General features: G+C 44.0%; 1 protein-coding gene across 3 annotated transcripts in view; it reads left to right on the forward strand.

The window, feature by feature from the left end:
- The window catches only part of PHC3 (polyhomeotic homolog 3), a 79,404-nt gene extending 73,032 nt beyond the window's left edge, over nt 1-6,372 (forward strand). Inside the window, exon 15 of one of the 3 annotated variants that reach the window (XM_083177790.1) lies at nt 4,125-6,372. In XM_083177790.1, coding sequence (XP_083033916.1) covers nt 4,125-4,279 — 155 coding nt within the window. In that variant the 3' untranslated portion in view covers nt 4,280-6,372. The remainder of the gene's footprint in view (nt 1-4,124) is intronic. The other 2 variants (XM_083177788.1, XM_083177789.1) reach the window with 2 other exon arrangements.
- Nucleotides 6,373-12,695: the final 6,323 nt, after the last annotated feature.

Raw genomic sequence — 12,695 nt, forward strand, 5'->3', positions numbered from 1 at the left:
CTGTTACATCGTATGCAAAAGGACCACATATGATGTATAGCATGCCATCCTAGCTGCTGGGTATTTGCTGAGGTATTACATGCAATCCCTCAGCCTAGTGTATGGTGGTCATCAGCCGCACACAGGTATACCGGTTACATAGATCACAAGTATTCTGCTCTGGAATCAAAGCTTGTGTTATAGGAAAGGTAGTGTTAAATCAGTTTTAGCAGAGCAGGTGGTTGTTTTTGATTAACCCTGTGTCACAAACATCTCAGGTGAGACCTGGTTGTGACATGATTTGATTCCTTCCAGTATGTAGTTAAACCAGATTTATTATTTTCATAGTACAGTTGAACCTGGTTAAGTGGGATCTCAGGGAACAGCAGGTTTAGTTCCACTTAAAGTACTATCTCACATACCCGGTTTATCACTAATCCAGGTTCTAACAGTACTTGTTTCATTTACAGATAGAGGTGCCTAAATGCTTAATACAAACATGTACAGTAAGTCCATGCTTGGTTTCCATGTCCCTTCTGACATCACAGATCAGAATTAGTGACATGTCAAACCTGTACTAATCCCAGCTAAAGGCTGTTGTCCCATTTATAGAGGTCAATAAACTGCACTAATGTCACTTCTAGAGGTTCTAACGCCAACCTTCTTAGTTATAGGTGCGATGATTATTATTCGGTCTCACTTAGTGGCAGGAGATAACGCACCAGCCAATCAGCTCCTGACTTTTTACTATCCCAGCCTGTAACTTGACAGAGCTGAGTGGCTGGTGTGTTATCACTTCACCAGGCATAATAAATCTGCCCCCTCTCCAGTCTAGTCTCCCCATATCTACAGTAAATCCTGTCTAAACAGTGAAGCTGCAAACAATGGAATGTCATTTGTTTTCTCTGCATCAGATGTAAAAAAAAAAAAAAAAAAACAATCTCCCCCCCCCCCCCCCCGTGGCATTTACTCACTGGGGGGTGGGGGCAGAATGGAAGTGGGCATGGGTTGGATGGAAGCAAGGGAATGGCAAGCAGTATATTGGCGTGCCCATAAAAACACTGGACGTACCCCTGCAGATGTGTCCATGCCTGTTCTGACGTTACATGACATCCTTGCCCGTCCCAAATTCAGAGGACAGTGTCCTGGCTTACTTTTTATGGTACTTGTGGAGTATCACGGCTCCCATCGTATGGCATCGTATGCCATATGTAGTGGCATACGATGCGATGCGATGTTTTACCGATTTTTGAGCATTTTTGCTCAAAAATCGTATGCCATCGCATGGCATCGTATGCCATATGTAGTGGCATACGATGCGATACGATGTTTTACCGATTTTTGAGCATTTTAGCTCAAAAATCGTATGCGATCGCATCGGATGCCATACGATGGCATCCGATGCGATCGCACCCGATTTTGCACTGAAATGCATCAGAATGCATTGAAATGTGTATTAAAGTAGTGAAATGCCCCCAAATGCCATTTTTCATAGTGCACCACCCCCACTATCAACGTCAACCCGAAGCGTGGCGAGCGGCGGCGGTACGCGTCCTACGACCTTTTCATACCCCCACTATCCACGTCGGCGTGGAGTTGAGAATAGAATAGTGTGGCGACCGGACGCGGATACCTGTGAAGCCCGCGAGGGGACGCGTATAGCTGTAAAGGTATCCGCTGCGCTCGCCACACTATTCTATTCTCAACTCCACGCCGACGTGGATAGTGGGGGTATGAAAAGGTCGTAGGACGCGTACCGCCGCCGCTCGCCAAGCTTCGGGTTGACGTTGATAGTAGGGGTGGTGCACTATGAAAAATGGCATTTGGGGGCATTTCACAAGTTTAATACACATTTCAATGCATTCTGATGCATTTCAATGCAAAATCGGGTGCGATCGCATCGCATCGTATGCGATTTGATCGCATGCGATGCGATTTTTAGCATACGATCTGCATACGATGCAGGTCGTGGGAGCCGTGATACTCCACAAGTACCCTTTTTATTAATGAACGGAGGAAAATAATCAGTCGATGGTGAGCACCCATTGAATGACTTTTGTTTTGTGCAGCTGCATGCGAGTGGATGTGTAAGCGTACACATCCACTCGCATGTAAATGCGGAGATTCGTTCGGCGGGGAGGCATTTACCTGTTTGCTAGGCAGTGAATCGGTCTCAATCAGGCCCATAGTTACATCAAACAATGAAACGGCTGAATAATAATGGCCCTTATTCTAGTTCACTCTTTCTGACAAAATCCTTCTTAGATGGACAAAACCATGTGCACTGCAGGTGAGGCAGGTGTTACTTGTGCAGAGAGAGTTAGATTTGGGTGGGGTTTTACTTCAAAGTGAGATCTATATTGCAGTGTATAAATAAAGCAGTCAGTATTTACCCTGCACAGAAACAAAATAACTCACCCAAATCTAATTCTCTCTGCACCTGTTACATCTGCCCCACCTGCAGTGCACATGGTTTTGTCCATCTAAGAAAGATTTTGTCAGAAAGAGTGAACTAGAATATGTGGCAATGAAACTGCCCCATAAAGACATGGCTGAAAAGGAGTATAGCAGTGTTTTTCAACCACTGTGCCGTGGCACACTAATGTGCCTTGAGCTGTTCTCAAGTGTGCCCCCAGATCTAGAGATGCCCAAACCTGTTTACAGCCACCACCAGTTCAACTGTTATTTACTGGTCTCTTCTTTTCATGTAAAGGGCCAATGTATTTTATTTTTGATACCTGTGGGTACCAGTGTGATTGTTTTTATATGGAGGCCAATAGATTTGTTTGTTTTTCCTATGGGGGCCAATGTGTTTTGCCCTGTGGGGATCTCATGGTGTGCCTTGGCAATTTTAAGATCTTATTTAGTGTGCCGCAAGGTAAAAAGGTTGAAAATCACTGGAGTATAGGAAAAAATCATTGCAGGAGGCAAACCCAATACGTTAATTGAAGGTGGAATAATTTTCCCTAATTTGCCAATATAGATCATCATCAGGGGCAAACGCAGGATTTTCAGAAGGGGGTTTCCAGGGGGGCGGAGCAAAGCACGGAGATGGACAGTTAGGTGACCCGGTATATGCCGGGTCAGTTAAAGTATTATAGATAGACCAAATGTATATAAATAATAATAATAATATATATATATATATATATATATACACACACACACACACACACACACACACACATATATATAGATATATATATAGATGTATGTATATACATACAGGGGCGTCAACAGCAGTGTAGACCCCTGGGCATAGCAATGTATTGGGGCCCCTACCGATCCTCCAGCAGTAGGGGTGGGGGAAGCTTTGATGTCCTGCGGGTGGTAGGGGGTATTATATCAACCGCTCAGCATGTAGGGCCTGGATCAGTAATTTCCACTAATTACCCACAGATGGTGGGAGAAGGGGCATTGGGCTGAATGAAGGGGCCCTGATACATAACTTCCAGGGTGGTAGAGGATGTTTAATATGCAGAGGAGGGGTTATAGTGGAGTGGGCTAATTATCCATAATTTTCTGGTGGGAGGGCAGCTTGCTTGACTGCAGATATCTCCAGTTCCCGGAAATAGATTTCTTAGATTTTAGTGGAATTAAAAACTAGAGAATCCCACCTACTAAATGCTATTGGGGACTAGGGGATCAGAGTTCAGGAGGCAGAGCAATCTGCCAATGAGTATATAAAACTACATACCAGGTGTGTGGAGCTGGAGCAGTAACCAGCTGCTGGAAGGCTGATATCTCTGGTTCTGGGAAGAGTAGAGACAAGCTACTAGTGTCCCTCAAAGGGGGAGTGTCCCAGCTTTTGGAATATACCCTCAGAAAAAAATCAGTCAGACAGAACCTGAAATATCTGACTGGGAAGAGCAATTAACAGGCTTGGATGGGGACCACTGCTTTGAAGTCAGATATCTCCGGTTTCCCAGGGCCGATTTTAAAAATTCTTCTACCCATGGAAAGAGGGGACCCTCAGCTTTCAGCCTAGGGACCTTAGACTCCTGGGGGGGTTTCTGGGTACTCAGACCCCCCCCCCTGCGTGCGCTACTGATCATCCTAATACTTACATTGTTCTAGGCTCGTTTACTGTACGTCTACATCTTTCCTGTGTGAAATGACAGAACTTTCTTTCTCTTGTTGGTTAGGGTGCCGTGACATCGCTGAGGAGTTCAGAACACAGGAAATTGATGGACAGGCCCTTCTGTTACTGAAGGAAGACCACCTCATGAGTACCATGAATATTAAGCTAGGACCAGCTCTGAAGATATGTGCTCGCATTAATTCTCTAAAGGAAACCTAGTAGCAGAGCTGCAACAGCTATTGAATTAGAAATACAGTAGCAGTCCGTACAAGTACGTTGTGTTACACACAGTGAATAGCTCTGTAAACTGTGGCATTATCGTAAGCCTGTCACATCCATGGTCAACCATTAGAAGTATTTTGGAAGCTTTATTATTTGTCAAGACATGATACACACATTACACAGTACACCATATAACCCGTATGCCTTGGTCTAAGGCATGATAGCTAGTTTTATATTTTTCTGTGTACACTGACCTGGAACCTGGCAGAATAAGTGACCCAAATCATCCAAACAAAGGTGCAACATTTGGCAATGGTATACTTCTAATCACTTCATTGAGTGTGCAAGCATTCAGTATGTTTAACTACTTGGATTTTTTTTATTATAAAATGCTGCATAGATAAACAAACGACTAGCATTTTGTGTAGCATAAAGCCATTATCTCTGTATTAAGAGTGCACCCAAACATTGAGACAATGGGGGTTACTCACATTCCTTTGGTCCTCCGTGCATTCACACGGAGGACCGATGTTGCGAGTCTGCGGTTTCAGTGCACACACCCATGACGGCGTGCAGGGGGCGCCGGGCTGCCCCATTACCATATGGGAATGCCCAGAGTTCCATGGGCGTTCCCATGAGAACACTGGGCGTTCTCATGGTAATGAGGCGGTGACGCTGGTGTGGTGGCCGGCAGCTGACATCATCGGACATTACACTCCTATAAACACCTGAAAGGTACGTAGCAGGGGATGCAGTTACAATCCCGGCGGTCGGGATCCCGGCGTTCAGAATCCCGACGCCGGAATCCCGACCGCCGAAATGCCGACACTTTCTCCCCCGTGGGTGTCCACGACACCCCTGGAGGGAGAATAAATTAGTGTGCCGAGCGTAGCGAGGCACCGGGCCCGCTGCGTGCCGAGCGCAGTGATCCCGCAAGGGGGGGCGATCCACGTCCCCCCCTTGTCGGCATTTCGGCTGTCGGGATTCCAGCGGTCGGGATTCCGAACGCCGGGATCCCAACCGCCGGGATTCAATACTGAATCCCGTAGCAGATGATATTTTAAACATGCACGATAACTACCAACATTAATGATATTTTTGTGCATTGCATATTGTCTTGTATGTACATACTATATTGTGAACGTTGCACGCTTGGCGTTGGCAATTAAGAGGTGTTATGTTTTGCTTTGGGAAACCTCTCCACTTTATCTCTCTCTCAAAGGCTTCATACATCTTCCCTTCTGATTGTTGACATTTTTTATTAGGCAATAAGATTCTAAATCTAACCGTATATGTATATAAAATATGCACTATATTGTGGTTAATGGGACATTTTTGCACTGCCATTGTACACACGCTTATGTTGATTTGTAAATTACAGAGGAAGTATTTCTATTTGAATCCTCTTTAGTAAAGAATAAGGAGTCACCCCGTGGGAGTTGTACACAATGAGATCTATGCAGGGAGATGAGGACCCTCCTTATGCATAAACACACCGGCTGATAATTGTGCTTCCACAGATAATTACCGCTGACTGTAGAAACCATAACACACCGGTCCACATATTAACTATATCATGTGACAGCTGTTCTTTAACAAATCTAAAGCTGCACTCTACAATGAATGCAAATACCTACAGGCAATCTACGCCAGAACCCTATCACTAGATGTCTGTGGCGGTGGAAATATTAGGACTTGGCAAAGTGGTGCTTAAAGTCATATGAGCTTCATAATCTGAACACAAATTATCCAATACTTTAAGCTTCCTCAAAACAAATTGTTACAAAAACATATATTTTTTCATAAGATGTATAAAATGTTGTGCTCTTGCTGAGTAAGAAAAATTAATATAGAATGGTTCCCTAATTATTAGACACTCACAATAAATAAATATATATTTATACATACACACAAATGTTACAGTTCTTCATAATGTAAGCAGATTCTCTGTCCAACTAAGATTAAATATATATATAATATATGTCTTTTATGTTAATGTTTTATAATTTAAGTGTTTACAGTTTCTCTGTATTCAAATGTATTCTAGCATTTACAGTGTTATCAGTCTATAAAAATACTTCAAATAACAGTATATCGGATGTGCAATAAACCTTTTATTCCCTACAGTAGATGTAATGCTGTATTCATTTTTAATTTAAAGTCTCCTCCTGTATCCATGTTAGCATTTGCAAGTATTCACCTTTGTGCTATCTAACATGCAAATGCTATGTATAAGCTGCCAAACCTGTCTGACTCCTGAGTGCTGACCTAGGACTTTAAGTATGTACAGAAAATCCCATCACCTCCTTTCAGTCTCTCCACCATCTGGTTTTTACCTAGCAGATACCAAAACAACTGAAAAAGAGATAGCAATGACCATCGATTGTTACTATAAACTCTAAAAGGGAAGTACACACTATACGGTTAGCGCCAACGTTACTGAAATATACTGAAAGGTTAATTGGCTCTCAAAATTAACCCTGTGTGTGAGTGTGTGTGTGTACATGTGGTAGGGAATATAGATTGTAAGCTCCACTGGGGCAGGGACTGATGTGAATGTTCAAATATTCTCTGTAAAGTGCTGCAGAATATGTATGCGCTATATAAATAACTGGTTATAAATAAATTAATAAATGTTCAGGGCGGGTCCCGGTTATGTCATTAAACAATCTCGTTAACTATATTGTTTAGTGTTTAACCCTCTGATCGTTCGTTTCAAGGCACCACCGATATTGTTAACGATATCTTTGGTGCCGCATATAGTATACACTATACAAGACCTTATGCTATTTAATTGTGTATTACACGCTCAGCCAATCAGCGGACACCCATTTATTTGAAAAGGGGTTTTGAAATCTGCGCGGCCACCACCGGTGACGGGGTCTTGGAAGCACAGAGCCCCTCTCCTGACCAGAACGTCCCTGTTCTGCATTCTATAGGTGTGTGCTAGCAGTGCACACACCTATGACCCTGATCAGACGCGATATATCGCGAGCACACGTGATGTGCTGATGGGTCCGATCCGATAGATCATAAATGCTGCATGTATGATCTACAGGATCTGATGTCAAAGACCTCCAATTTAGCCAGTTTTAATCATATACATCAGCCTAATCCATCCAAATCAGATGATAACAGGCCAGATCCGACCTGTGTATGGGCACCTTAAGTACCGCATTTCTGCAGATAGAGTAAATCAGCGCTCAGGCTGCTCATATTTGTAGGAGGGCTATTTTCATGTTTCTGAGGCGGGGATGTGGCCATGAATGCTATATGTCCAAGAGCTGCTTTATTTGCCTCAGTGTGCTTTTATGCCTGCCAAGAGCACCCTACTGTCTCCTTAAAGGCATTATAGACCCTTTACTAATTTAAATATCATTCTCCTAATTTCTAATGCATATCATCTGGCCCAGAGTCCCGCGGGTCTATACATGTTTGTTCTATGACATGTTGTGTGTCACCACATTAGTGGAAAGTTTAGACATTTTGTACCTCAACCATATGGGGTAAACCTAGCATCCAAAACTTGTTGTGAGGTCAGTCACGGGCAACTCTTGCAGCAAGTGTTGACATCCTAAATCTTTTAAAGATCTATCCAGCTTTGGTGTTAAGATGCTAATTGGGATGCCTCATCTGTAAAGAGAACGCCCACATCCTGACTGTATCCCCTCCCTGCAAAGCTGTGGAATGTGAAGTATGGACTAGTCGCTCAACAGCATATTTTTTTTTTTTTTTTTGCTACAGCCCTAAAAGTGTCAAACACCCAGCAAATATAATGATTGCTGTGAAGAAGGGATGCCAATCCCGGGGCATTTTTTTAATCCCGGAATTCGGAATTATTTAAAAAAAATGCTCAATTGGCTTCTCTATTAAAAAAAGAAATGGCTGGTGAACCCACATAATTACCTGCATGCCCAGACAGGAGCAGCAGGGAGCCGGGTGGGTGCAGCATAGAGCCTGACGGGCAGCGCTTAGCTGGACAGATGGCTGGAACAGTGATATGGGTGGTGCACCTGGGGGCGGGCGAAACAGGTGAGATCCGTGCCGGGACAGCATATGGGCAGTGCGTCTGGGGGCGGGCAGTACGGCTGATCAACTGTGTGGCCTGTGCAACATGTCGCTGCTCAGAGCTGCATAGTCGAGAGCGGGAAAAACAGGTCAATATCTGAGTGAGCACTGCCCGGCATTAGACTGTACATGCGCAGTCTATTCCCAAAATCCCAGGATTGGCCACCCTATTGTGATCCCAAGGGAATATTTCATAGAGCTGTCATTTAATAAATCTCTTTTGTAGATATGTCAAATCAACATTTCTAATACAGTCTAGGTCTATAAAAGACACCAAAGTACATGTGTATATACCAGGCTTTCCCAATCATGATCCTCAAGGCATGCCAACAGTGCAGGTTTTAGTGATATCCAGGCTTCAGCACAGGTGGTTTAATCAGAATCACTCAGGTACTAATTAAGTCACCTGTGCTCAAGCCTGGATATCTACAAAACTTGCACTGTTGGTGTGCCTTGAGGACCGTGGTTGGGAAAGCCTGGTATATACACTCAGGGCCAGTCCTAGGGTGTCCGGTGCCCTCCTGCAAACCATACATTTTGCGCCCTTTCACATTGCCATTGCAACAAGCTGCAGCCCAATTGTGGCAGTGTATGCAACATGCGATCCTATGGAGGCTCTCAGGTGCATGTACATGTATGCATACACCATCTCAGTGCTGTGTCCACACAATGTTGCAGGCACTAAAGGTGCCCATACACACTGAGAGAATCGCATACGTTATGGGCTAGATTTCATCACACGGCATGCATGCAATGTGTGTGCGATGCGATCCGAAAGCAGTACAAAAAGTATGTGCAGCACTCATGACTGAGGGGGAGAGAAGGAGGAGATGGAAGAAGAGGGGAGGAGATAGAGGGGGCGGAGTGTTGAGGACTGGCAGTGGCACTGGCACAGCACACTGAGAAGAGGGAAGGAAGGGGAGGCGGCGCTGCTGCCTGTTCGTCATTTGATAGACAGCTGACAGGCGCAGGGAGCAATGGGTAGGGGCGGATCTGACGTCATCCAGGCATTCACAGACAGCGCTACATGCCTCAGCGCAAGTGTCCGTGAGGAAGAGGGGGCAGGTCGCAGGAGGAGCCAGTGTGTGCGCGGTGCAGGGAGCTGCTCAGCCTCTCCATACTGCCACCCGCTGTCAGACAGGCGCTGCGGGCGGTGTGCCGGAGTGCAGGAGGCAGTGACAGTGAGGGCTGAGGCAGCTTTAGTAGAGAAGGGAGGGAGACAGCGCCTTTTCAGCATGGCGCCTCCCTGCTTTGCAGGAGCTGCTGAGTGGGTAGCGCCGGCCCTGTATACACTGTCCCATCCAAGATGCATCACCGCACATAACATAGATTATGATGAAGTTTAAAGCACAAATAATCAGCAGAAGTATAATTTCCATAGGATTATTCTTTCTGTAACAGTGCAGTATTTTCCTGCATATAGAGTCTGTGGCATCCGCTCAGGTCTTTGGCAGTACACTGAGAAGTCTTTGCACACAGCCAAATAAATATATTACTAAATAAATAGTGCAGATTTTCCGGTTTCTTAGAAAGGTAGAACAATAAACAATCTGTCTACATTAGTGAGCAAGAAAATTAGCCCAAACATTAAGAACAGATTTATGTTTTATAGCTCTATTCTTGAATAGTAAAGAACAAAATAATATGCTGGCGCTTTAGAAGTAATTTGTTAATAATTACCCATACCTCAGACAATCCCCAAACTCTCCCATAAGTCCTCAAAACAGCAAAATAATCTTGGGGTAAATTTAACAAAGCTACTATTAAAGAAAATTGTTAAAAATGTTATTATCTGTAGCAAATAATAAGATTTTACTGTAGCAATCATTTCTCTATTGCACCCATTAATATAAGACATAGGAGGTCAGTCCTATTAACGGCGAAAGGATGCAAGGTGTCGTTGCCGCTGCGTTTTAACACCAACAATGGCACACGACCTTGCACGCTGGTTTCTGCCTGCATTCACACAATATTTTGTGCTGCCCTATGGGGCAGTGAACACTTTTGTGCAAATTTGTGCCCCTGCCACAATATTCACACCCATGATATCATTGCCGTTAATAGGATTGATCCCATAATCTCATTGGTTGTTACAGACAACATCCTTACTTACAGTATTTTTAGAAGCTTTAGAAAATCTACCCCTTAGGTCTAGTTGTTTTCATACATTAATTTACAGACTAAAGTACTAGTATCTGCAGCTTTTCTGTGAGGTTATTGTACTGGCAAAAAGACTGGCCATGAAAGACTTAGGGTGGGATGTATTAATATACATCGCCGCCCTTCGCCATGCCAGTGCATATATATTGTGCGGCCGGGTAATAGTACATAGGAAAATGCAGTAAAACAGGTGTTTTACCGCATTTTCCCCTTAGTACATCTCGCCCCCTGGGTTCTAACCCTTTGGTGATACATTAAATGGCAACTCCGCCACAAGCCAAACCTAGTCATACCGGACATGTGGTGGTAAGCACTTGCTGCTGTTGTGTGTGTGTGTGTGTGTGTGTGTGTAAGTGGAAGACCCTTCACTGAGCACAGTGCATATAGTAGCGGTAAATGGATTTGGAAGCAGTTAATGGCTTCCTTTCCCCTTCAGAGGGTATTAAAGTAGAACTACAAGGTGTAAAAAAAAAAAAAACAACGCCTAGAGAGGGATTGGATCTTAACAGTTTACCAGAATTTTCAATGACACAATCTGCCTCCTCTTGGCAAGTGCCTTGAATTATTACAACAATAGCACTGGTATATAATATGATCAATAGAACTGCTACCGCATTATGCAGTGTAAGGGACAGAGTAGAGCTGCTGCACATGCCCTGTGTACCAGCTTCTTGTACCACATGTACTGTATGTGTGGATCTGAGCCCTTACACATCGCAATGGACCAGAGAATAGCTTCCAGGAGAAAGAGAGAGGAGCCTTACCATGAAGTGGGGGGTCCGGTATGATATGCCGGCGGTTTGAATCCGGGCGGTCGAAATACAGACGCCAGAATCCCGACCGCCGCAATGCTGACAAGGGGGAGCTATGGATCGCCCCCCCTTGTGGGCTCGCTGCACTCGCCACACAGCGGACCCATTGCCTCGCTACGCTCAGCACACTATTTTATTCTCCCTCTGTGGGTATCGTGGACACCCATAGAGGGAAAAAGTGCCGGCATTGCGGCGGTCGAAATACCGACACCAGAATCCCGACCGCCGCAATGCTGACAACGGGGAAGCCGTGGTTCGCCCCCCCTTGCGGGCTTGCTGCGCTCGCCACACAGTGGGCCCGGTGCCTCGCTACGTTCAGCACACTATTTTATTCTCCCTCTGTGGGTATCGTAGACACCCATAGAGGGAAAAAGTGCTGGCATTGCGGCGGTCGGGATTCCGGCGTTGGTATTTTGACCGCTGGCATAATGACCGCATCCCGAAGTGGGGGATTGTGAGCTTAGAAAGTACAGTACTTGTCTCGATTAGGTTTTTGTATTTATTTATTATATGTTTAAATATTTCCTGACCACTAAAATGTTTGAAACAGCCTATACTTTAGACTATCTGTACTGTTAAATATTAATACTGTATTCCATACAGTATCCAGTGTATAAAAATACCAATTTTCAGGGCTGTTACTCCAATGTGGGAGATTTTGGATTACGACCAGCTGATTACCTCTGCGGCACAGCCTGCAGAGGTTCCCTTTCATCAGCAACCATCTCTGGTCGCTGATGAAAAGGAGAAACTGAGCAATATATTGCTCAGCCATATATTGCTCAGTATAACATTCTCTGTTTGAGTTATACTTTGGTAAATAAAATGAAGGAAATAAAAAACAATTGCTTCCTGCAGTTGTATTATGCTAGTATTCAGCCATTGGCCAAGTGGATCACCAATATGGTTGTAGCACATGAGAACTATTGTTATTTTAAAAATAAAAAACGATGGCTGTGAGATGTTCAAAATATCCATTAAAAATGCCAGCATCGCTCACATGTTATAGAAATTAAAAATAAATGTAAGAAAAAAAAAATTATATTTCCTATATAAAAAGGTGAATATTACAGGTCATTATGGTGAATAAACAATGTTTGCTTGGCAAATTTCGCACCTATTTTGACGCTTACTTAGCACTCAAAGGGTTAAAATAGATTCTCCAGGCTAATGTTAAACGCTGCGTTCCAGGAAAAGTTCAAATCAATGTACAGTATAAAGATAATTATTTTAATTGGTCTAAAATTATTCGTATTAAAAACGAAACCATAACCACCACATTTATTTTGTCAGCACGCCCTGAATTTAGCACTGCAGGTGGAGATGCCATGCATAACCAAAGTGATGCTTTGCCGTCGGTACACATTCTCTCA

The sequence above is a fragment of the Crinia signifera genome, chromosome 3 (genome assembly GCF_055691185.1).
Source record: "Crinia signifera chromosome 3, ASM5569118v1, whole genome shotgun sequence".
NCBI lineage: Eukaryota > Metazoa > Chordata > Amphibia > Anura > Myobatrachidae > Crinia > Crinia signifera.